General features: G+C 35.2%; 3 protein-coding genes across 11 annotated transcripts; all 3 read right to left on the reverse strand.

The window, feature by feature from the left end:
* Positions 1-582: 582 nt before the first annotated feature.
* On the reverse strand, positions 583-4708 carry LOC148292500 (DNA replication licensing factor MCM2-like). 9 transcript variants are annotated; one of them, XR_015826430.1, is made up of 11 exons: positions 4457-4708; positions 4315-4358; positions 3973-4006; positions 3733-3872; positions 3462-3631; positions 3181-3357; positions 2790-3009; positions 2492-2694; positions 1770-1842; positions 1061-1217; positions 583-822 (listed from the first exon to the last, which is right to left on the reverse strand). XR_015826430.1 is itself a non-coding variant. In XM_088246033.1 (11 exons), the coding sequence occupies exons 6-8, from the start codon at positions 3325-3327 to the stop codon at positions 2601-2603; spliced, it is 468 nt and encodes a 155-aa protein (XP_088102159.1). In that variant the 5' UTR covers positions 3328-3357; positions 3462-3631; positions 3733-3872; positions 3973-4006; positions 4315-4358; positions 4457-4701; the 3' UTR covers positions 583-822; positions 1061-1217; positions 1770-1858; positions 2492-2600. The 9 variants fall into 9 exon arrangements, 8 of the variants coding, with proteins under 8 accessions (XP_088102159.1, XP_088102158.1, XP_088102157.1 ...); XM_088246033.1 differs by having other exon boundaries at positions 1770-1858; positions 3174-3357; positions 4457-4701; XM_088246032.1 differs by having other exon boundaries at positions 3174-3357; positions 3805-3872; positions 4457-4700.
* Positions 4709-9081: 4373 nt separating this feature from the next.
* Positions 9082-13286, reverse strand: LOC110772401 (disease resistance protein Roq1-like). The gene is made up of 4 exons (XM_088246029.1): positions 12488-13286; positions 11158-12265; positions 10771-11049; positions 9082-10649 (listed from the first exon to the last, which is right to left on the reverse strand). The coding sequence occupies exons 1-4, from the start codon at positions 12976-12978 to the stop codon at positions 9246-9248; spliced, it is 3282 nt and encodes a 1093-aa protein (XP_088102155.1). The 5' UTR covers positions 12979-13286; the 3' UTR covers positions 9082-9245.
* Positions 13287-18935: 5649 nt separating this feature from the next.
* LOC110765981 (TMV resistance protein N-like) lies at positions 18936-24467 on the reverse strand. The gene is made up of 4 exons (XM_021969234.2): positions 23754-24467; positions 21027-22116; positions 20653-20931; positions 18936-20525 (listed from the first exon to the last, which is right to left on the reverse strand). The coding sequence occupies exons 1-4, from the start codon at positions 24311-24313 to the stop codon at positions 18936-18938; spliced, it is 3519 nt and encodes a 1172-aa protein (XP_021824926.2). The 5' UTR covers positions 24314-24467.
* Between the last annotated feature and the right edge of the window lie 255 nt (positions 24468-24722).

Genomic DNA, 24722 nt, shown 5'->3' on the forward strand with positions numbered 1-24722 from the left:
TAGATGCCCCTCTCAACAATTCACAGGCCATAAAACAGAGAAAAAAAATACATTGAGACGGGCATCAAGAAAAATAAGGGCGATAAAAAATTAAAATTGTTGATATAGGCATCTAGTAAAATACAATTGCAAAAAAATTAAAACGAAACTTTGTAAGTCGCGCGTGATTAAAAAAAAGCCTCTCACACACGCGGAAGCGTGTGCAGAGAGGCTAGTCTAATGAGTTTTATGAGTTAGGGGGATTCTTTGTGTTCTTTTTTTTTGAATTTTCTGTTTGGTGGAATTAAAAATTTTCCTTGTTTTTTCCCATAATTTGAAATACCTTTTATTAGCTTGGGTAAAAAGCATTTTCCTGTTTTTAATTTTTAGTTTGAATTGTCCTTAAAAATTCTTTTTTTCAATAATTTGGTAACATATGTTGTATTGTATTCATTGATAACCTTCATAAAAATAAATCAATTATCATAGTTGATCATATTGAAAAATTTGAAACAAATGCAAGAACGAATTTAAATTCCTCTTTGTATTTATTGATAACAATTATCATAGTTAATCATTGATCCGAATTTGGTATAGATGCAATTGAATAAGTCTTTATTTAAAACAAAACTCGTTACACCAAAATATAGTAATTGAAGCTAGTATTGCAACCATTGAAAAAGGAAAACAGAAAACAAAAAACAAAAAAATAAAAAAATCATGACAATTAAATTATGATCCTGAAATCCTTTTAGCTGCTGCTTGTACATGAACCTCCTCCTGCAGCAATTTTATGCTCTCTTACTACTATCTTCTTTGGAAGCCTCATGTAGCAAATTGGATCTGCATTTACACAAAAAAAAAAAAAAAAAAAAAAAGAGAAGAAGACGAAAACAACTAAAAAACTTAATATGAAGCAAGATATTAAGAATACTAAAACAATCCATCAAACCAGTAGACTTATGTTTCGGAATAAGTCTATCGCAGTGTGTCATTATGGATGTGTTATTATCAGCTGCATAAAAAGGCAATTATGTCACTCGAAACAAAAAACAAAAAAACAAAGGTATGAATGAGGTACCTTTGGACTTGTCCACAAAGAAGAGCGACTTTGGTTCATTGCTCGAAGAAGTCATGATCGGTGCTTATGTTGACTCACCATGATGCTTCCCTTTTGTTCTGCTTTCATGTTACTCTTGAACTCCCTCCAAGTCTGATCCTCATTTTGCTTTTAATTCCTGTATAAAAAATAATCCCGTGAGGAAAAAAGAAGAAGAAAAAATCAAAGTATAATCTTCTTCGTAACATAAAAAATAGAAGTTGATGCCTGAACTGGACACCTTACATCAATATGAAACTGAATCTGGATCTAAAATGACCTGGACACTTAACAAAAAATAAACATAAAGAAAGAAGAAACTAATAGTGATAGTGTAAACAAATAACAAATGTAAACCAACACCCAATTCCAGTCAGAAACAACCCACCTGCGTCTTCCAGAAAGACAAAAATAGAAATCATGGATTCTCACTAACACATGAACGTAGAGAAATAAAGCCATGGCTTTGTTAGGCACTTTTAGAGGCCCAAATTATCAGCAGAAAACAGAACACCTAGTTATAGTAGAGCCAATATTAAAAAGTCTAATTTTGGGGGAAAAAATGGATTGTATAATAATGGACAACTTTTGAGAGAACCCAAAAGGTAAAAAAAATCATCTTCCAACTAAACTAATGTATGCTGATTGGAAACTTAAAATACAAAATATAACGAAATAAAGAATCATTAACCTTAAATATAGTTTCCTTTGCTTCTTATGGAACCCTTATGCGTCATAAAGAGAGAGGTGAGAGGCGATTCCATCTGTTGAGATAAAATTCTAAAAACTTTTTAATTTCATAAGTCAAACACATAAATAATTACAAACACGAACATAAACATAAACACAGACCTAGACCATAGCCAAGTTTCAGTCAATCAAACATAAATTAGGGATAGCTTTGTGTGTGAGAGAGATTTGTACCATTTACAGAATTGATACTCTGCAGATTGAAGATTATTAAACAGAAAGCATGGAACCGAAATCATTGAAGCAATTCTGGACTTCAAGTTCTTGAACTAATGACTGGACCCCGAAAAGTGAAGAAGAAGAAGATGAAAGCATAAAAAAACTGAAAGGAACTGCTGCCTTATACAGATTAAAACTAAAGAGAAAGAGAAATGGTTATCAGATAACTAAAACTTTAAAAAAAAAAAAATTTCAATTGATCCCTTTTCTCAGAAACTATACAATAATATAAAGGCGGCTAAAAACATAATACTGGAGTAACAAAAACTAGAAGAAAAATAAAACCCATTTTCAACCTTTTCTAGCATAATTGAGGTGCAATATTAATTATAAGTTCCCAAAACAGCCTCCACAACATTCAATGTTAATTCCCTTTCTTCTCTCCAGATTTTTCCAGCCAAAAAGAAAACTGAAGGCAAATGTATGTAAATTTGTAAAATTCACCTGCTCAATATTGACACTGAACGGTCCTTTTGATTGGCATTCAGGGCAAGAACCAACTTTAACTTCTGAATAAGATTTCTGAAAGAATGGCCCCAAGATTGCCCCACATTTATTGCAATCGTACTTGTTGCAATTGGGGAAAGACCCTAAAGCATCGGGTCACAATGCCTCCAATACGAATCATGGTATTCAAATGGATCTGCCTGCACACCATAAGAGCAGGATGACATTTTCACCTCAAAGGAAAAAGGTAGGAAAGATGTAGCAACAAAAGAAGAAAAAAAAATCTCCACAATACCGAATGTTGCGAATCTGATCGTAAACAGGTAAGTTGGTTATCCTAACGTAGATCTTTTGATGGATACGTTTGTAATTGGGGTGTAAACTAAACACCACATTCTTGGCAACATCTTCCATGACTTCCAGGACAGGCTGAGGAGCATCAGCCAACCAAATGGCAATATTGGGATGAGTACCGATGAATTGCTTGTAATCAATCTCCAGACTACACTTATTGGCTACAAAATGCAACAGTGAATTGATTCAAAATTCAAATTAAAGATCCGAGGCATTATGTAGCTTGCAGCTTGCTGCTTGCACAACACATTGAGATAAAAAGCACAAATGGCCAATGTACAGTTAACAGAGCATAAGAGCCAGTTAAATAAAGCTAAGCCCTTACCTAATACCATCTCATTAATGAGGCGCACATATTCAATGTCAGAAGAACCCTTCTTCACAAAGGTGAGCAGAAATTCTTTGAACTTCTTGGCTATAAATCTTCGCACTTCATCTCTAGTAACCCACTTCCTGAGTGTTCCCTGAACACGATACATCTCAAACTTGGCTTCTTAGTCATCATCATCCTGCACATGAAATTCATGTAAAATGAGAAAAGCTTGAAGAAATTTACTCAAGAAATTCATGTAAAAGGTCATCCAAGTCAGAAGCATGATTTGTATAACTAAACCTCATAGCCATCATCATCAGTCTGGTCAGTCATTGGGACATCCTCTCTGGAGTTTCCGTGCTGTGATCTTCTCGGTGAACTCTGCATTCCATCATTATCGTCGCAGCTTCTTGGAGGCCTGAAATCAGCCCTCACCCTTTTTGAAGGCCTGTAGCTGTCATCATCAGTATCTGCAACCAAAATGGCAACAAAATCAACATACACAGCAACATCTTACAAATACTGAAAATTCACAAAAAGAAAAAACGAAAATAAGCACACAAAATCATACCATAATTTTATACCAATTTTCTGGAATAAACACAGGTAAAGAGAAAATCAGCCACACAAAGACATGAACTACCAGATTGATGAGCAGACTGGGGGTTCCAATATTGATTGCTCCAGTTCTTTTTCCTTCAATCTTCCTCCCTGTAAGAACAAACCAAACTCAATTTATGATTTACTTCTCAATTTTCGACATCACAAATGAAGAAACAAACCTAGAAAAAAAAAATAAAAAACCTCCAACCTTTTTATGCAGTGAGTAGATGAGGATTCTTGCTCTACGAAACAACAGAAAGAAGAAACCATGATACAATTAACACTGCTATTGCAAATTCAAAAACAAATGAATGACCAAAACTCTGCTGCACAATTCTCTGATCCTTACAAAATCAAATTTTCATTTCTGTCATGTATTCACGGATGAAAAGATCATAAGAAAAAATCTCAAGCATGATAGCAGATGAAGAACCCTTATTTGAGAAACAACACGACATGCAAGAATAATCTAACAAATATGATTAATTCGAAGATGAATTCCATTCAAAAAGAAAAGAAAAAAAACCCAAAATTAAAGAGAGATACGTACCCCTATATTGATTGCTGAAGTTCTTTTTCCTTCAATCTTCCTCACTATAACAACAAACCAAACTCAATTTATGATTTACTTCTCAATTTTCGACATCACAAAGGAAGAAACGAATGTAGAAAAACAAAAGAAAACCTCAAACCTTTTTGTACGAAATACAGAACTGAATTAGTATAATCGATCAGTGGAAGAGTTAATCCTCGTCCACTTTCTACAATTGGTGATGCTGAATCCGTTTGCCCCCTTACTATTATGCAGTGAGTAGATGAGGATTCTTGCTCTGCAAAACATGGGTGAGTGAGGAAAAGTGTTCCAAGTTTGAGGGTCGTGGTGGGTTTTCGACCGTTTCAGTTTTCTTTTCAGTTTTCTTTTTTAAATCCTTAATCCTATTTCAATAGAACGTGCCAGAATAAACTGATAAGAAGAGCAACTGCTCTGTAATGGGTATGTACTTATTTTGTTTTCTTTTTAAATTAATTAAAGTTCTGCGTAATTGTTCTTTTACAATTGTACCCTGCTTTAATTAAAATTGTGCGCTTTTAATTTTTTCTTTGACAAAGGGCATATTCGGGGTTTTTGAATGTTTCATCATTCTCTGCATTTTGCTTTATATATAGTAGCCTTTTCGCACGCGCTTTCGCGCCCGCAAGAGACTTTTTTTAAAAAAATTTAAATTTATTTTAGAATTAAAAAAGATAATGGGTGGTTGGGTTCCATAAAAAGAGGATCCATTATTTGATTTTTCTTTTAATTTTAAATTTTTTTTAATATGAAAAAGTGTGAATTTACCATAGTATCCTCATTTAATTAATAATTTCAATTTTTAATGTTTGCATTAACCAATGGCATTTTCTGGTATTTTGAATGTTTCACCATTCTCTGCCTTTGGCTTTATATATATAGATAGATATATATATATATATTATATTTCAGGAAATTAAATATTTTGTTACATATTTAGGAGGCAGCCAATGAACAAAATATCGATAATTTCACCTTTTTTGGGGATGCGATATTTTAGCACATTTCCACCAATTTATCATCAATTTATCGATAATTTCACCGATATTTCGGGAACGATAAATGGTAAAAAATTAAAGAACTCACATAAATACACTCACACACGCGCATTGGGGTTCGAACCCCTCCTCATTCCAAGATATGTAGCTTCATAACCACCACACTAGTCATCACTTTGTGATTATAAACTATGAAACCTCATATTTATAATACTTGCAAGCTGTTTCTTAAAATAGAAATTAACATAATTACTTATTGTTTTATAGTTACTTAATTACTTAATATTTCTTTTCTATTTAATCCATTTAATGTTATTGATTATTTTATTATTCATTATAAGTACTTACATTACTAAATTCCCCTTCAAATTGTTGCTTAATTACTTAAATCTATATACTCATTTTCTTTATTTACTATTTAATTCTTCCTTGGATAAATTTATTTATGTTCTTAGTTAATTTTCAATCTTCACTATTATTTTTTTAAGCATGATAAAGTGCCTAATTTTCATGAAAAATCAAGTTGGTTTACATCTTTAATTATTTTTCAATTTTTTATAAATAAAAAATATAAGAACGTGTACAATGTCCAGTGAATAACGTGAAATAAATTGTTGCTTAATTACTTAAATCTCTATAATCATTTTCTTTATTTTCTATTTAATTCTTCCTTGGATAAATTTATTTATGTTCTTAGTTAATTTTCAATCTTCACTATTATTTTTTAAGCATGGTAAAGTGCCTAATTTTCATGACAAATCAAGTTGGTTTACATCTTTAATTATTTTTCAATTTTTGATAAGTAATAAATATAAGAACGTGTACCATGTCCAGTGAATAACGTGAAATAAGTTTACTCATGTATCTTACCATGCAATTTATAAAGTGTAAAATATTGTACTAAAAAATGATAAATAAATTACTAGGGGATGTTTAATTCTCTTTCATTAATTACTCCAAATTTTCAAAGTCACAGAGTTTATCAGCTCGCAATATAATCAACTTAAATCACTCAAACCCACTATGCAATGCATTTCTTTCCAAATTTTTGTGTCAAAATAATAGATGATTGACTAAATAAACTTCTTCTAAAGTTTCATTAAAAATTTCCATGTATTTATCATAATTTCCGTGGTTTTTATCCAATTTTTATCGGTATCGATATTTCCGTGTTTTTGAACCACCGTTATTTCCGAAACTATCGATATTTAAGACCTTGGAGGCAGCCCATTGAGTGTAGCAATCATGAAATCGTCATCTCAGACCTTCACACCGGCTTGAGCAAGCTGATCTCGAACGTGCTTTAAACGAAGAAGAAATCTTTCAATAGAATCCCGCCCCCCTCCCCCTCCCCCCCTTTTTGAGCGGTTTAAAGCTCAGTCTTCAAGTGATTAATAAGGGCTCGTGAAAACTGAGTCATAAAGATCCACCAAATTGAGCCAAGCATCTCGAGCCGTCTTAGTCCCAATGACATATTCCAAGGATGAATCCGACAAAGTGGCGATGAGCAAGCTAAGAAGTGCCTTGTCAGTCTTCAGCCATTCCTTGTAACCGGCAGTGACTTGAGATGTAACACCCTCTTCGTCCAAGATTGCAAATTTTGGTGGCTGAGAGATACAGCCATCGAAATGCCCAAAAAGCTCATACCCCTACAACACAAACTCCAATTGAAAACTCCACTTCAAGAAATTGTTGTCACCGAGACGAATGGTAACCATACTAAGCAGGCCATCAATCTTGATGGAAGGAGAAGAGGCCATTATGAAGCAGGGAGAACCCTAGAATTGCAATTGAATGAAGAAAATGAGAGAACTGGGAAGAAAAGAGAAGGAGGAAAGGAGTGAAATGGCAGCCAGAGAAAGCGTAGAAAGGATCGATTGATTATGTGAAAGCCACTGAGGGCTCTGATACCATGTTAACCAACATATTCAGAGAAGTATGAGAAAGAGATCTGAAGAAGAAGAGGGAAAGATAAACAGAGAGAAATTGCAATCTTGATTTCTATATTGCTTAATTTCCTTTTAGCTATAGCACTATTACACTTTATACCTATAAAGCAGGGCTTAACCGTCTAACCAATCCAGCTGTCTAACGTCCTCACTACTAACAACTCACGTGCTTTGCACACCTAACTCACTAACTGTTTAATATCAACAGTTCACAAGACGGAGGCCAACTCTAACAATTGTTCCACACTTGTCCGCTTCATATTTCAAAACGAAGAGCACCAACTATAAACAATTACACCAATTCCAGTGTATCACCACAAATTAAATGAGATAGAATTAGAAATAAAAAATTAAAAAATTTAAAAATAATTCGGCCTAAGCGGGTCTAGGCGGTTTTTTTTTTAATATCGATTTTTTTTTCCTGACTTTAAAGAAAACCCTCAAGTTGTTGCCTCCTTCACCACATTAAAGAAAACCCTCAAGCTCTTTAATCACCAAAATATCGAGGTTGTATAAGAGTCGATCCAGGTAGTTAATGGCAATGTATGGTATGAAAAGGGTCAAGGTTGCAAGAATATTGTGGGCGGAACCACACTAAGGGCTACAGTGGGCTGTAGCCCAGTGTGGTTTTTTAAGAAAAAAAAAATATAACTTATATATTTAACTTATTTTCAATATTAGCCCAGTCAGTGGCAGTGTACAGATTACCTTATTTCCACTTTCAACATTGAAGTAAATGTCTTTGTCATTTTACTTTTATTTATTTTTATATTACTCCATTTACTTAAGTTTACAATGTAAATAAGGAAGTACCCCCCCATTTGGATTCAAATAAAAATACTAGAAAATCAAATTCCTATCAAATCAAAATATGAAAAATCGGTTTTAGTGCAAAATACGATTTAGGCTAAAAATGATGGCTCATTAAGTCAATATATACTTCATACTAAATTCCCATAAAATCAAGTTTTCTTATTTGATGTGTGAGGAATAAAAGCCGCCAAAAATTATCTTCAAAAAATGATTATTCTAAAAACCCATTTTTCATACTTAGTCAATATTTTTACATCAAACAATTTTTCATGTATGATATAAATGCATGAAGGAACTATGGTCAAACTAGGTAAAAAGCCTTAGATGTTCAATCCACTATGGTGTTAAACCCTATTTGGTTTATGTTAAAACTTATTGAAATTTAGTTTATGGAACTATGAATTAGCATGGTTTATATGATTTAATGTTTACTTTTATTTCTACAAAGACTATAGAAATTGTAACTACTAAAAAAAATAATCATTAAATTTTAAGCTAATAACTTTAGCTAACCCACCTGTTGAAAAATTCCTGGTTCCGCCGTAAATTATGCAAGAAGAGAGAAATTAACTGACGAAATAGAGCTCACAAGTATTCTCTTCTGAGGCAAAAAGATTTTGAGCAGCTTAAGGAATTTTGTGAGGGCATGCGGTCAGATTCTGAGGCAAATAGATTTTGACAAGAACAAACAGTGTGTCACAGACAGCCGTTGGTTATAGGCTCGCACGCGGGATTTAGTTTTAGGAATATTCCTTGGGAAGAGAGAGAGAGAGACTAGAAGCGGGGGTATGAGAGTTTTGAGTGAATGAAAAGTTTCCCCGTGGGCACAATCTTTAGACTGTGGGCGACTTGGCATATTACTATTCATCAATAATATTCCATTGCATCTTATCTTTTGTCTGATTCCAACATTGCAATAAAAATTATTATTATTTTATAGACTCAGTTAACAGAGCTTCTTGATCTAACATGGCATGAACGAAATCTAATAATAACAGAGCTCCATTGCTTTCATGTAAACTCAGTTGGTGCCACAAGGAGTTACAAATTAATTTACAAAATCTAATAATTTGAAAGTATATTATTCTCTGGACTTCCTGGCAGAACTTCTTCTTCTTCTTCTAACTAGTCTTGAATATCGACCCCAATATCATTCTCCTCCTTCCTCACTGCAACCGACGAGACGAGACGAACGAATATCTCCACCATCCTGTGGCACTACCAGGTGGACTCCGCAGCTTTTAAAATACAGTGGATCATAATGTCGATAAAAACTAGCTCGACACATAAAAGGCGGCAGCGGCCACGTAGACTGATTTAGCTTTGCATACTCATCCATCTTACAAAATGGAACATAGAGCAGCCACACGTGAGTTGACTCAAACATTGTTGAACCAAATTCAAACATAACACCATAAATTTGTTCTTCATTGATGTGAATAACGGCATATAAAGTACCGAATCTAGATGGCGTTTCAAAAGCAACAGAGAGAGCCAATCCTTTCTTTTCCCGTCTGAAATCTCGTGGGATTTCGAAGGAAATGTCACAGTTCTTTACGGGCTTCTTCAAATTCTTACGACAGTTGAACCACATTGGAACTTCACTTCCTGGAAATACGACCCCGACTGACAATTGCTTACAAGCGATCAGAAAGTGATCAGAGAAATGAGCCGCAATGTCGAGCAGTCTCCAGCAATTAGACAAGTCCATCGTTATATGCCTCTGTAACTCTTTACCTTCCAAGATGTTTTGCAATTTCGGAAATCTTTCCAATGATATGCAACCACTCACATCTACTGAATGTATGTTTGGTGGAAGATCTGAAATCTCTAAAAGCCTCTTGCAGCCAACCAAGTTCAGTTTTTGCATGTTGACAAATTTGGTAATCCATTCGGGAAGTCTAACAAAATTGGATCCTGAAAGATCAAGTATGCATAATCTGGACCAACAATCAAGAGTCCAAAGGAAATCGATTTCGCATAAATTGGCTCCTTCTATATATAAATGGGAAAGATTGGGAAGCGTTAAAGAACCAGCAATGTCATTTGAGTTGGTTGGAATCACCTTATTTGGAAATCTCACAAGCTTCTGGCATCCACGAAGATAAACAAATTGAAGATTCTGTAACTCATAAATGCTGCATGGTAGATTTGTGAAGTTTTTGCAGTTGCTTAACTTTAACGAATACAGACGAATGAGATATCTGATTGATGAAGGCAATTCTTCGATGGCAGTGCGGGATAGGTTCATCTCTCCCAATGATTCCATCTTTCCAACAATCTCAGGGAAATTTTTTAGACTTCCACAACGACTAAGATCTATAGATTCCAGAGATTTTAAGTGAACCCTTCCTGGAAGTTTCGTAAGTTTACGGCATCCTCTCATACTCAAGCAAATAAGCTTATCAAGGAATCCAACAGAAGGATGAACCTCAACTAAACTTGTACAGTAGTTTAGATTCAAGTCCTCTAAATTTGGGAATCCAGAGAAGTTGGGGGTTTCTGTGAGGAACTTGCATCCCTCCAAACTCATAGATTTTAGATTCTGCAACCTCTATGGAAAGGGAAAAGAAAAAGATCAACCGATAAGCTTTACTTAAAGAGATGTAAACAACAACTTCATAAAGTAAACTCTTGAAAATACCAATGTATGAAAATAAATTGAAAACACGTACCTTGAATCCTTCTCCAAGTTGTGACAAGCTGCTACGAGGCATATTGATTTCAACAAGTTTCTTTGGATTAAAACTCGATGGAAAAGTTTGCAACGGACATTCAGGCCAATCAAGCAACCTCAACTCGTTGGAGAGATAATCCACACGAGTTTCAGAAAATCGTGCATTTCTATTTATGAAAAGTTGAAGATTTTTCATCTTTGAGAAGCTATTAGCACTCAAGGATATCTCATGTTCTTCTGGAAAATTCATCATGATGCCTTTAATTTTACTCGTCCCCTAGTATGAAAGCGCAATAGTATCAAACGATGATAAGATTTTCTTTGTTGTCAAGTTGATTATTTATGTATATATATTCATATTGTATATAATCTACTTAGTACTTACAGTATTTTCTTCTAGGACATGACAAATATCCTCATAAAACCACAATCTGCTTCGTTTTCCTGGCTCGGATGGTGACTCTTGGCGAACTATTTCTTTACCCATTTCTTCTAGCAAGTGATGCATCCCAATACAATCTCTCTCATCTATATTTATGAGGGCCTTTTCCGCGAGCAATACAATACTATACTTAGGGTTGAGGTCACAAATTTCTAGTATTTCTATCACATAGTTTTTATTTTCCCCTCTAAAGAAACAAGCGATGTGCAGGAAAACATTTTTCACATGCTCTTCTAATGCATTATAACTTATTTTGAGAATTTCCTGAATCTCTTTGTTTGGAACTCTTTTATAGCCATCTAATGCAGATTGCCATTGATCAACACTTTTACCAAGTAGAAGTGAGCCAAAAACCATTAGAGCTAATGGAAGGCCTTGAGCATAGTGTACAATAGTTTGTGCGAGTTTCTCATACTCCTCATGCAAATGTTTGTTTCTTGAGAATCCATTCCAACTGCTGAAGAGCTGAAGAGCTTCATGAGGATCTAATTCCTTGACCTTGTATATCTGATTGACTTCATGCGCACTTAACAAATGCTTATCTCTTGTTGTTATGATAATTCTGCTGCCTGAACCAAACCAATCAAATCCTCCAACTAATGTGTTTAACTGGTTCAGTTCATTTACATCATCAAGAATCAAGAGAATTTTTTTGCCCCTCAACCTATCCCTAATCACATTGATTCCTTTATCAACATTGGTCACCCTTAATTCCTTTCCCCTTAGAATCTCATACAGAAGACAATTTTGTAGTTCGACTAGGCCTCCATATGGTATTGATCTTTCTCTAACATCTTTCAAAAAACAACTAGCTTCAAACTTGTGGGCAATTGAATTATAAACAGCTTTAGCGATTGTTGTCTTACCTATTCCGCCTGTCCCCCATATCCCTACCATGCGAACGTCATTTTGCCCAACATCTAAAAGCTTATATACCTCGCATACACGAGACCTTATTCCAATTGGGTACTTCGCGACATTCAAATGGGTACAATCTAATACTTGTAGGGAAATGCTTTCAACAATGTTATGAATAAACTTTGATTCGTTCCTGCCATTTAGAAGTATACAAAATATTTAATGAAATGATGTTTTGCTCTACAAAAGGCAAATGATACAAAACACTCACAAAATGAAAGAAAACTATCTTCATATTATTCTTAGTATTTTTTTCTTCTTAAAAACAACTAATACTTCAAATTCTTGGATATAAATTCAATAAGACTTACAGCATGAGATAATTGTGACTAAATTATAATAGTTTGCCACATACCCGTCCAAGAAAGACCACCCAGACAAATTTGCTGCTCGTGTAAGAGTCGTCCTCCACCTCAAGACCTTCTCCTTGTTGTCTCTGAGTTTGGATTCATGGCCTGCAAGTGCCTGACCAAAACTACGTCTATGGTTTCTCACATCCGAGGGATCCACCTTGTAGAAAACTGGGAAAACCATTTGGTTCTTCGATTCTTTACACTCAAGAATCTTTACGAGTTCATCCAAGCACCACTTGGAGTCTGCGTAGTTTTCAGAGAAGACAATAATAGAAACCATTGACTCTTCAATTGCTTTGAGAAGCGCTGGTGATATTTCTTCTCCCCTACTTAGATCATCATCTATGAAGGTTTTAATACCCTTTTGAACCAAATTGCTGTACAAATGGCCTGTGAAATTGTTGCGTGTATCTTCACCTCTAAAACTAAGAAAGACATCATATGTCCGTGAATGGCGGAAAGAAGAGGCACCTTCATTAGTGGTTGAATCCATTTGATTGCAAAAAAAGATGAGATATCGATGTTGGGAAAGGCTACTTTCCTTTGTTATATATTAGGTGTTTGCTCAGTCTCTTCCAACTCCACCCATGCGGGCTCGAAATCCCAAACACCAATAAATATTTGTGCGAACTCCACTCTGCCAATTGCTTGTATTAAAAATAAAATAAAATCAGGCCATCCCATCTGCGAAGTAATTTCCTCTGTCATCACCGACGGAACTACCTACAGTAGCCCAGGTAGCTTTAAAAAAAGAGGAATTAAACCTATAGCTCATCACATGCTGTTCTCACACAACCCACTTGTGGCCGGGCCCTCATCCATTTTGTGGTCTTGTTGGCTTTTTTTCATTGTCTAGTTGAATTTTATATATGAATAAAGTATTCTAATGTAATAAAGTCTTCTATGAATAAAGTCTTAATTTAATTTTATCGTTTGCTTTTAACAATTTGTATTTCTTAATTCTTATAGATAGTGAAGTGGGAGTGAGAAAGGGTAACAATTTACATGGAATTGGCATGACTTTAGGTTCCCATATAATAAAGTATTCTAATATGACCTCAATTATAAGGAAGTATCTAGTATCCTAGTTTCTATTTTGTGCTACCAAAATCGATTTCATCGCCAATATAAGTGTAAGTCCTTAGCCCTAACTCACCAATTTTTATTTTTTTTCATTGATTTGTCTCCATTGTTCTTGTGTTTATAATTAATATATATGTGAAACCTAATAAATATTTATATTTTTGCATTTTGTATTTGTGAAGCTTATTCAGTTGTTGCCAAGAAATTTTAACAGTTCAAGATGGAAAATGAGTTTCTAGCCGATTTTATGATTGTCTACCTTGAAAAGAACTTATTAACAATATTGATTTATATGGAATACCAAAAGATTTCAATTATCTCAAGGTTCGCAGGGCACAACTTCAATAAGTACACTTTTAATTTATATTGTTGAACATATATTCATTTTGATAATATGTATTTTTTTTGTTGCATTTAATATGTATTTGTTTTATGTTAAAGCTTATTGGACATTCATTAGTCAATGAAACTATGAATTAGAGTGGTTTATATAATTTAATGTACACTTTTATTTTAGTTAGAAATTTTAGCTAGCCCACCGGTCGAAAAATTCCTGGTTCCGCCCTTATCTGTAATCTTCACAGTGAATGAGAAGTCAAAGGCGTATATGAATAAAACAGAAGACTGCACTTTCGTTGCAACATACGGTTGTTTCGCAATTCAAAAGTAACGTAGTAGTTCGCCGTGTTGAAAAAAAAAAGAAAAAAAAAAAGACAAAATGCATAGATGATGAAGATGCATAAAATAACCTCCTCTAAAAATAATATTTTGTTAGAAGACAAAACTTCGTTTCCTTTTCTTTTTTCTTATTATACGACCTAATATTTAGGATCTTATCGACAAAATTTTGAAAAATAATACTGATTCCTGCATCGACAAAATGGCCTAATTTACAGAGTTTAAGTAAATTTTAAACAAAAATTGATTTTTTTTAAAAAGAGCGAAATACTGTCGTATTTTAATCCCCACTAGATACACGCACATCGGACACACTTAGGATATTCATTAGGAAATAAAATATATAGGATCCAAAATTTGGTGTTTATCGGATATAGGACGATAAGCTAATTCGATAGTCACAATACGACATGAATTTGGTATTCTAATTATAATTCACATTGTTAGTTAGCTTGTAATATAATCACCTTAAATCACTCAAACTCACTATGCAATATATTTCATTCAATTCTTTTGTGCCAAAATAATTAACTACCTGAACATCTTCTACAAGTTTCATTACGTCAATGGGGTATAAGTTGATTGAGCTCTTCTACCTCCATTCATGTGGGCAAAAGTTCGAGACACCGAGGCACCCAATGAATATTTGTGTAAACCACCCTTCCCCAATCACTTGTGCTATAAAAAAAAATATTCATTACAAATTTCCATGTTTTTCTCATCATTTCCATTGTTTTTTCTTAATCTAGTTTTTATCAATATCGATAATTTTTCATAGATATATATTTCCAAATTTTTAGACCACAAATATTTTTGAAACCATCAATATTTAATACCTTAATTACTTCTTACCCAAAAAATCTTAGGAAAATTAGGTATTAGACATAGATAACTTTACTTATTAGTATTTAAGACATTTGATATTTTGGTTTGGGTTTTAATACCTAGAAAAGAATTGTTATTTTGGATTAGGCCAAAAAGGAAGACCAGATTTGTTGACCCACCTTACATTAGTCATTAAAAAGACAATTATACCCTTTTCATTTAAAAACCTAACCCAAATTCATTAGTTTCTCAGATCTCTCTCTCTCTCTCTCTCTCTCTCTCCCCATGTCTTCTCCCTTTCTCCTCCCCTCTGTTTCGACCGACACCGACAAAACCCCCAGCCACTGTCACGTCGGCCACCCAGCCACCGAACCGGTCAAGTTTTGACCGGCGTCGCACCCCAAGCAAGCTCCGACCTTCCTCCTACCTCTGCTACTGCTGTTTTGCAGGAAAACCCCGGTTTTGATATGATTTTTACTCGGTTTTCCAATCCCTCGATCTCTCTCTTCCGGCCCTCAAATCCTTGGATTGAGGTATGGTTTTCTAGCTATTTTCCACGATCTAGTTGTTAGTTGGGTAAGATTTCAGAAATTTTGAGGTTTAATTGGTTAATTTCGGAGTTATTTTTCACGAAAACGAAAACGAAACTGCAATGCAGAAAACCGCAGAAACTGAGATGAAGAATCGGCTTCGATCGTTGGTGGTCTTCGATGATCGTTGGTGGTCTAGAGGTTTCTGGAGGTGAAGTTGAAAGGTCGCGCGAATGGGTTATGATTCAATTAATTTCGATTTCGGTTGATGTCGTTTTGGTTCAATTTTGGTTTGATGTCGTTTTTCAGCTTTAGTTTAAAACTAAATGCTGAAAATGGCATATGTTGTAATTTTCATATTTTGTAATGGTATTTTTGTTACATTTTGGTGTTTGGCCTTTTGCTAATTAGACTAAATTGTATTTCTTTCTACTAAATTAGTAAACTATATTATGGTTTAAAACTAAAGCTCCCAAAAATCTTTCCTTATTTATTGTAAAATTAATGAGGCTAACTATTTATAACAAAAAAACCATAATTTCACTCATAATAAGCATCAATATACATCACAGATGCGAAGTAGTTTCCTGTCATCTTCATAGTGGATGTGAAGTCAAAGGGAATAAGAAAATGGTGAAAGGGAAACACCGACAAACCACAAAAAGAAGAAGAAAAAAGAAGCATCAATACACTTTCGTTGCAACATGGTTGTTTACCAAGTAGTGGGGGTTGTGGGAAAAAAAGAAGAAGACAAAAGGTCGATTGATGATGAAGATGACTAAAATAGATCAGGATTGTCAAAAATAACCTCCATAATTGTTAGAAGACTAAATTTTGTTATTGGCGAGTCAGTTAATTCATAATGTGTGTCATGCTAACTATTAAATAGAAAAGTATCCTAATAGTGTATGTGAGTTTAATATATTATCGTCATTCTCTATAAAAAAAAGGTCCTAAAAATATATATCATCTAACAATTGGGGCTTACAGGTAATGAGACACATAACCAAATTAAAAAAAACAAGATTGTAATTAAAGCGATATTTTGTTGATTAAGAATAATGAATGCAATTCTCAAAAATAATATCACGAACCCATTCACATAGAGTGAGAGGGACTTCGTTGGATCTTTTCTTTGAGCAGATCAAACTTGTTGAGTATCAAAATGAAGTCTTTATATGGTCAATGAGTTTTGGGGTGGGTGGTTTCAATTGGGTTGCCACCAAATATATATTACAAGATCAAACAAGCTGTTACTAGATAGTAACTTTTTAATTAATCGCTAAAATAAGTTGGAGGCTTTAATCAGACTTGTTGTTTGATGATGCTATAGTCAATCGTTGCATGACCAAGACCTTTTCCTATTTTTAGTTGAAGAGGTGTCTTTTATTTATTTATATTGTTTTCTCTGCTTACGCTCTTGGGATTTGCAGTACTTTACTGTTTCTTCTATAGTTTTTTTAGTTTAAAAGTATATATGGGTTAAAATAGTAAAAGGCAGAGAATTAAAATCATAAGTGTTTATTAAGAGATTATGTTTCTTAATTGAGTAGATAAATTAAATATAAAATGATTATAGGCCTACAAAATTGAGTGGACAATGGGTTACAAAGGCTACATTTAGGTGGGTTACTAAGTTTTTATGGGATGAATAACATTAAAATATATGTAATATTTTTAATTTAAAAAAAGGTTACTTGGGCTAGAGCCTATGGTAGCCCTCTACCTTGTTCCGCTAGTGGAGATGAGATTGAGAGGGAAGATGCGAGGAAATTATGGGAGGGATAGAGTAACAAAAGTGAAAACTAAAATCTATTTCAAATTATTTTCACTTTTGTTACTCATTCCTCTCATCCTCACCTCTCATCCTCTCTCTCAATCTCATCTTCACTCTTATTTTCCTCTATACTATAGCACAATAAATGAAAACTAAAAATTAAAATTAAAATTATTATCAAACGAGTATTCATTCGAAATTAAGTGGAAATTATAGCTTGGGTTGGGATATTTTTGAAGATAGGAACTTGGTACAGGGTCTATATAAGAAAGTAGATGCACATAGGTACTAGCGCACAGCTTTTGATATATGGAAACAAACAGCCACATTCGTCGTGTGTTTTACCACAAGAAGTTCCAAAACCACAGCAAAGCTAGCTAGTGGTATTACAAATTACAATTTACAGTCATTTTGTCACAAAAATACTCTTGGTAGTGATTTTCTCACTCCTTGGTCGACTTACACTTCTTTTTATTTTTTAGTACTTTTTAATATAATAAAAAAAAGAAAAGAAGTGTACGTGGACAAAAGAGAGTTGTCCTTTTAAGGGAAAACTTGGAGGCAATAATTTAAACATTCGGAGAAACAATAATCCCAAATGTAATAACCATTCATCCACTAATAGCTTGCAAAATATAATTAAAATGGAAAAACGAAAAACAACTACACTAGTAATAAGTTTATGTATCTACTAAAACTTAATTACATGGAGGCAATCTAATGGATCACTAATGATTTTTGAATCAAAACAATCTAGTTCTATATAATTACTGAAAAAAATGATGACTCATTTTTCATGGCCAGAGAAGCGAGCAAAGGTCCTTCAACAAGTTAAACATGTTTACAAGGTGTCACCAAGGCACAAAACGGTCCATAAGCAAACGAATTCTGGCCTCTGAAAGCGTAGAGGAATCCAAGTCCCTCTGAATCTGAGCCATTCTGCTGCTCTCTTTTCTTGCTTCTTTCAACACTTGCTGTTGTTCTTCAACCTCATCATCACCTTCTCCTTGTTTTCCCTTTGATGAAAACACCAGTCGCCTCTTAGCCCCTACCTTGTCTTTTAGCTTTGCCAACTCGCTCATCCAAACATCCACCAATGCAGACATACTTGAAAACTTGAAATTCTGGCTTGGTCTTGACTCTTGAGTTTGATCAAGGATGATGAGGAGAGCTGGCTAATATGCTTGAGTTATATATAGAAGAGGGAGAAAGAGAAAGAGGGCCTCGCCCTTCATGTGGTTTGGATTGGATGAAAAATCAGTGTGTTACAGACAGCCGTTGGTTATAGGCTCGCACACAGACAGACAGCCGTTAGTTTTAGGAATATTCGTTGGGAAGAGAGAGACTAGAAAGTGGGGTATGAGTTTTGTTGGGTGAATGAAAAGCTTCCCCGTGGGTGGGCGCACGGAACTCTCTTCTCTAGATTGTGGGCGACTAGAAGTTGGCATATCACTATTCATCAATAGTATTCCATTGCATCCTAGTTTTTCTTTTGTCTTATTCCAACATTGCAAATCTCTTTCTCCGAAATACCTATTCACCTCTTCATCATCATCTTCAGTAAAAGTAGCCATCTTCATTATCTTCACAGCTGAAGTAGTCATGTTCGGAGTCTTGCTCATCTTCACATAGATCAACACAATTATCTCCATCAAACCTCTCATTAGCATCTTCCAAGTCATCGGATTCAGACTCACCATCTTCCGTAAATATAGACAGGTCTTCATCATCCTGTGTCATTACCAGGTGGACCCCGACGCTTTTAAAATGCAGCGAATCTTGTGTCAAATTCTGAAAATTAACTCGACACACAAAAGGCGACTGCGGCCAGGTAATCTGATCATCCCGGTAAAACATTTCTCTGAATCGAATATAGCACAGCCACACATGACCTGACCCTATCTTTCTGAAATGGTAATCGAACTGAATAAAATGAGGTACCACTCCTGGTTGATTGACGGAAATTTTTGTTAGAAAACCATGGTAACGTCGTCTTTTATTTTGCGGGTTTTCAACAGCAGCATATAGAACCAATCCTTGGTTCTGGCATTTGAAGTTTGGAGGGATTTCAATCAAAAGTTCACATGCTTCATCATGCTCCTTCACATCCTTATGACAGCTGAACAACGTCGAGAGAGCTTCAAAACTTGCTGGAAATACAACCTGAAATCCATGTTTCTGTGAAGATAGAAGGTGATCAAAGAAGAGAGTGATCTGCTCCTTTGCTAAAATGTTTTGCTTCTTTGTGAGGTCACGAGCCAGATTGCCGCACAGTCTGTGGCAATTACACAAGTCCACCAACTCAATCATTTGTGAGTCTTTTTTACCTTTCAGAATGTTGGACAATGATGAAAACCATTCCAATGATACGCAATCACTCGCCTCTAACTTTACTATTTTTGGTGGAAGTTCAGGAATATCTTGAAGCCTCTTGCAGCCATGCAAGTAAAGCTCCTGCAAATTGACAAATTTCGTAATGCATACGGGAATACTTACAAGGAAATCACATCGTGTTAGATCAAGCATGCTCAATGTAGACACACAATCAAGAGTCCAGAGGAAATTAAATTCTGATAAATTGCTTCCTTCCAAAATGAATTCCTCAAGACTGGGAAGCGCTAAAGGATGTGATACTGCACTCCCCAAAACTTCGGACTTCATTTTATTTGGAAATGTAACAAGCTTTCGACTTCCTTGGAGACAAATTTGGTTTAGATGTTCCAACTTATAAATGCTGGGTGGCAGATTCGTAAGATTTTCACAACTGCTTAGGTCTAAAAATTCAAGACTGATGAGATATGCAATTGACGCAGGCAATTCTTTGATGCCACTACCACGTAGAAACACGCGACGTAAGGAATCCATCTTTCCCCCAATTTCAGGGAAAGTCTCCAGTCTTCTGCAATCTTCAAGATTGAGAACTTCTAGAGATTTTGACTTGATTATTGGAAATAGTGTGAGGTTATGGCAACTCTCAAGCCTCAAGTCCACAAGCTTATCATGAAATCCAACAGAAGGATGAACCTCAACTAAACTTGTGCAGTCGTCTAGATTCAAGGACTGTAAGTTTGGAATTCCAGAGATATTTGGGGTTTTTGTTAGGAATTCACAGCTCTTAAAATTCATGGACGTCAAATTTTGCAAACGCTATATAAGACAAAAATAGAAAAGAAAAAGAAGGATCAAACGACAAGGCATAAACAAGTTTAAGCCATAACTCCAAAAACTTAATAAACTTTTGAAAATACGAAGGGATGAAAATATTTTAAATTACCTTGAATCCCTCCCCAAGTTGTGACAAGCGGCTACAAGGCATATAAAGTTCAACAAGTTTCCTTGGATTGAAAGTAGATGGTAAAGTTTGTAAAGGACAACCAGGCCAATGAAGAAACCTCAACTCATTAGATAGATAATCCACGTGATCGCCATAAAATCGTGCATTCACATTGATGAAAAATCGAAGGTTTTTCATCTTTGAGAAGCTGTCATCACTCAAGCATATGTCATCTGGTGTCGGAAACTTTGCTATGATGCCTTTAATATTGTTTGTTCCCTATTATAAAAAAATAAAATAAAAAAGTAGTGTTAACATACAAAGCTCTATAGCAAATAAAAATGCAAAGTGTTCACACACACACACAGACTTACTGTTCCTTCTGTTAGAACACGATAAATATCCTCGTGAAACCACAATCTGCTACGTTCACCAGGCTCATTTGGTGACTCTTGATAAACTATTCCTCTACCCAATTCTTCAAGCAAGTCATGCATCCCAATTGTGCCTTGTTCAATATCTATGAGGGCCTTGTCTACGAGTACTTCAATAGCATACTTAGGCTTGAGGTCGCAACCTTCCAGGATCGTTATCACATCGTACACCTTTCTACCTTTAAAGAAACATGCTATGTCAAGGAAAACTTCTTGAACCGAATATTCCAATGCATCATAGCTTATTTTGAGAGTTTTTTTAATGTCCGAGTGCAGATTCCCATCCAATGCATCATTCCACTCATCTATACTTCTACCACATAGATGAGAACCTAAAACCTTGAGAGCTAAAGGAAGACCTTGAGCATGCTTCACCACAGTTTCTGCAGCTTTCACATAATCATCATCCAAATTTTTATTTCTCCCATTCCAACTAATGAAGAGATCAAGAGATTCACCAAAGTTTAATTTCTTGGCCTTGTATATTATACTAACTTGATGAGAAGTTAGCAAATGCTTATCTCTTGTCGTTATGATAATTCTACTGCCCAAACCAAACCAATCACAACCACCAACTAAGTTGTTTAACTGGTCCAAATGATCCACATCATCTACAATTACAAGGACCTTTTTACGACTCAACCTTTCCTTTATCACATTGATTCCTTTATCGGCACTGGTAACCTTTATTTCCTTTCCCCTTAGAATCTCATAAAGAAGAAGATTTTGTAGGTCGACTAGGCCTCCATATGGTATTGATCTTTCTCTTACATTTTCCAGGAAACAACTTCCTTCAAACACATGGGCCAGTGAGTTATAAACAGCTTTAGCAACAGTTGTCTTTCCTATTCCACCATTCCCCCATATTCCTACCATGCGAACATCATTTCCGTCAACATCTAAAACTTTATGAAGATCTCGTACACGAGCCCCTATTCCGACTTGGTATTTTGCCACATTGATATGGGTATCATTTAATACTTGTAAGGAAATCTCGTTGACAATGTTTTGAATAAATTCAGTTTCACGGCTGCCAATTTGAAGCACAAACAACAATTAAATAAAATGGGATTTTTCTGTATATATGTTTTAAAGAAGTGCTCGACTCGATACTAGTGTAAATTATGTCGTGAATCTATATATATAAAGCAAAAGGCAGAGAATGGCGAAACATTCAAAATACCAAAAAATGCCCTTGGTTAATGCAAACATTAAGAATTGAAATTATTAATTAAATGAGGATAATATGATAAATTCACAATTTTTCATATTAAAAAATAAAAATAAAAATAAAAATAAAAAAATTAGAAAAATACGTGACCAAGCTATGATGTTAGGGAAAGCATGTGATGGAATGGACACTACGATAACAATAGAAGAGATTGGTTTTTGTAACAGAGTGATTTTATTAGAAAGGAGAGAAGTACACTGCTTGGTGTAGAACCATAGGCTATTGGTTGGCTAATTGGCCTTTCAGTGATGTAACTATTTGCTACTTAGTGGGTTTGTAGGACTGCAGGATTCCACTGGCTTGTAATCTCCTCTGTTTCTATTAGGTTGTGTGAGGCTTAGATATAAGACTAGTGTTTGGCTTTCTAGTAGATTTCTTAGTTTTCCGGCAAGACTGCCGACTTGACTAACTGCCATGTCTACGACTTGGCTTTATCAAATATTATCAGCCACATAAGCTGCGGCTTGCTCTAGACTAGAGCATTCTACAAAACTCCTTATATGTTTGTGGCTATTTGTTTAGCCGGCATAGTTCACCGACTTGGTCATTTAGTCCAGTAGCTACCCTCCTCTAGATAGCTATTGTAGCACTTTGGGATTCTAAATTGTTGAAAATACTAATGCCCATTTGTGACAAAAAGATCCAAAAGGTTCTAGAAGAATCATTAATATGACTTAACACTTAACTTGGTGGAAGAGCCTAAACTATTCTAGAGGCTTGGTGGGAAGTCAGCAACTACATGCAACTATGAAGATTATTCTAGAAAGCCACACACTTGTGGAGTAAAGAAATCAAGTCGGTGGAAGAAATCTCTAGAGCATACAAACATGTGGTTGGGAGAAAATGTCCAAGTCGGTGGACAAAGGCTAAGTCGGCTACTCTCATCTATAAAAGGCAATGTAGCCTTCCCAATCAAAGTGAATAGGTAAGGAGTGAACCAATCAACTCCCAATCTATGCGGGAATGTAACAAGAGAACTCCCAAACCATTAGGGAGCCAAGAGCTATCCAAAGGAAGCTATATGTTGAGAGCCAATAAGCTCATCAATCAAAGTGTAAGGGCCAAATAGCCCAAACTATTCTAAATCAAGTGTGGTGGCCAATAAGCCAATATACTAAGGAGGCCAATTCGCCTACACTCACCTATGTACTCCTCCAAATATAATAAAATCACTTTGTTTCCCCTACAATTCTAACAGTGGTATCAGAGCAACACATCACACACCTCTAAATTCCAACATAAATTATTACTCTAGAGAATTCTACCAAATGTCCATCACATTTTAACAGTTACAATAACAGATTCTGCAACCCTGGGAGAAATAAATTGAAATTAAAGCAGAGCCTCCGGATCCTAAATGTATATTAAAGATAGAAATATACCGCATTCAGAAAAGGAAAAAAAAAATATATATATATATATATATATAAAAATACCCCTCCAAGTAATGGGACCCAGACAAATTTGCAGCTTCTGTAAGGGTTTCCTTCCATCTCAGCACCTTCTTCATATTGTCCTCGAATTTACTTTCATCATGGTTAGTAAGTTTCTGTTCTTTGAATTTGCGTTCATGGTTATTCAGTGCCTCACCATAACTACCTCTTTGGTTCCTTACATCTGAGGGATCCACTTTGTAGAAAACTGGCCAAACCATCTGTTGCTTTGATTTTCTACACTGAATGATATGAACAAGTTCATCCAAGCACCACTTCGAGGATGCATAGTTTTCAGAGAATACGACGATGGAACACCTCGATCCTTCAATTGCATCAAGAAGTGCTTGTGATATTTCTTCTCCTCTTGGGAGCTCATCATCTATGAAGGTTCTGATGCCCGTCTGGACCAAATTTTTGTGCAGATGGTCTGTGAAATTGTAGCGTGTGTCCTCACCTCTAAAGCTGAGAAACACATCGTGTGTCCATGAATTGGTGAAAGAAGAAGAAGAAGAAGAAGAAGGGGAAGGAGCTCCTAATAATCGAGTGGTATCTAGATCCATATTGTTGAAAATTTCACAGGCTGAAAGGGTTGGAAATCAAAGTGATTTATTGTCCAAGAGTTTCTGGTTGGCAATGTCAGTGGGGAGAAGAATCATGTGAGTGAAAAATCTTGGTCTTTCTGGGCCCCAAGAGCTCCTACCTCTGGGGGTCTCTCTAGACCCGAGGGACAGTTTAATCAAAAGTAAACGTAGTAATAATAACACACTAGTTCCGGAAAAATAATAATAATAATAATAATAATAACACACTAGTAACAGCACTCTCACCCAATTGTCATGACAAAGAGGGGCTGTTACTATTCAAGCAAAATTGGTCGAGGAAAATGCTCGGCACTTTTTTGGTCAAGGAAAGTGCTCGGCACTTTTTCCTTAAGACAGTTTACGTCCCACTACATTGCTCATGGTCACA

The sequence above is a fragment of the Prunus avium genome, chromosome 8 (genome assembly GCF_965620075.1).
Source record: "Prunus avium chromosome 8, drPruAviu1.hap1.1, whole genome shotgun sequence".
Lineage (NCBI taxonomy): Eukaryota > Viridiplantae > Streptophyta > Magnoliopsida > Rosales > Rosaceae > Prunus > Prunus avium.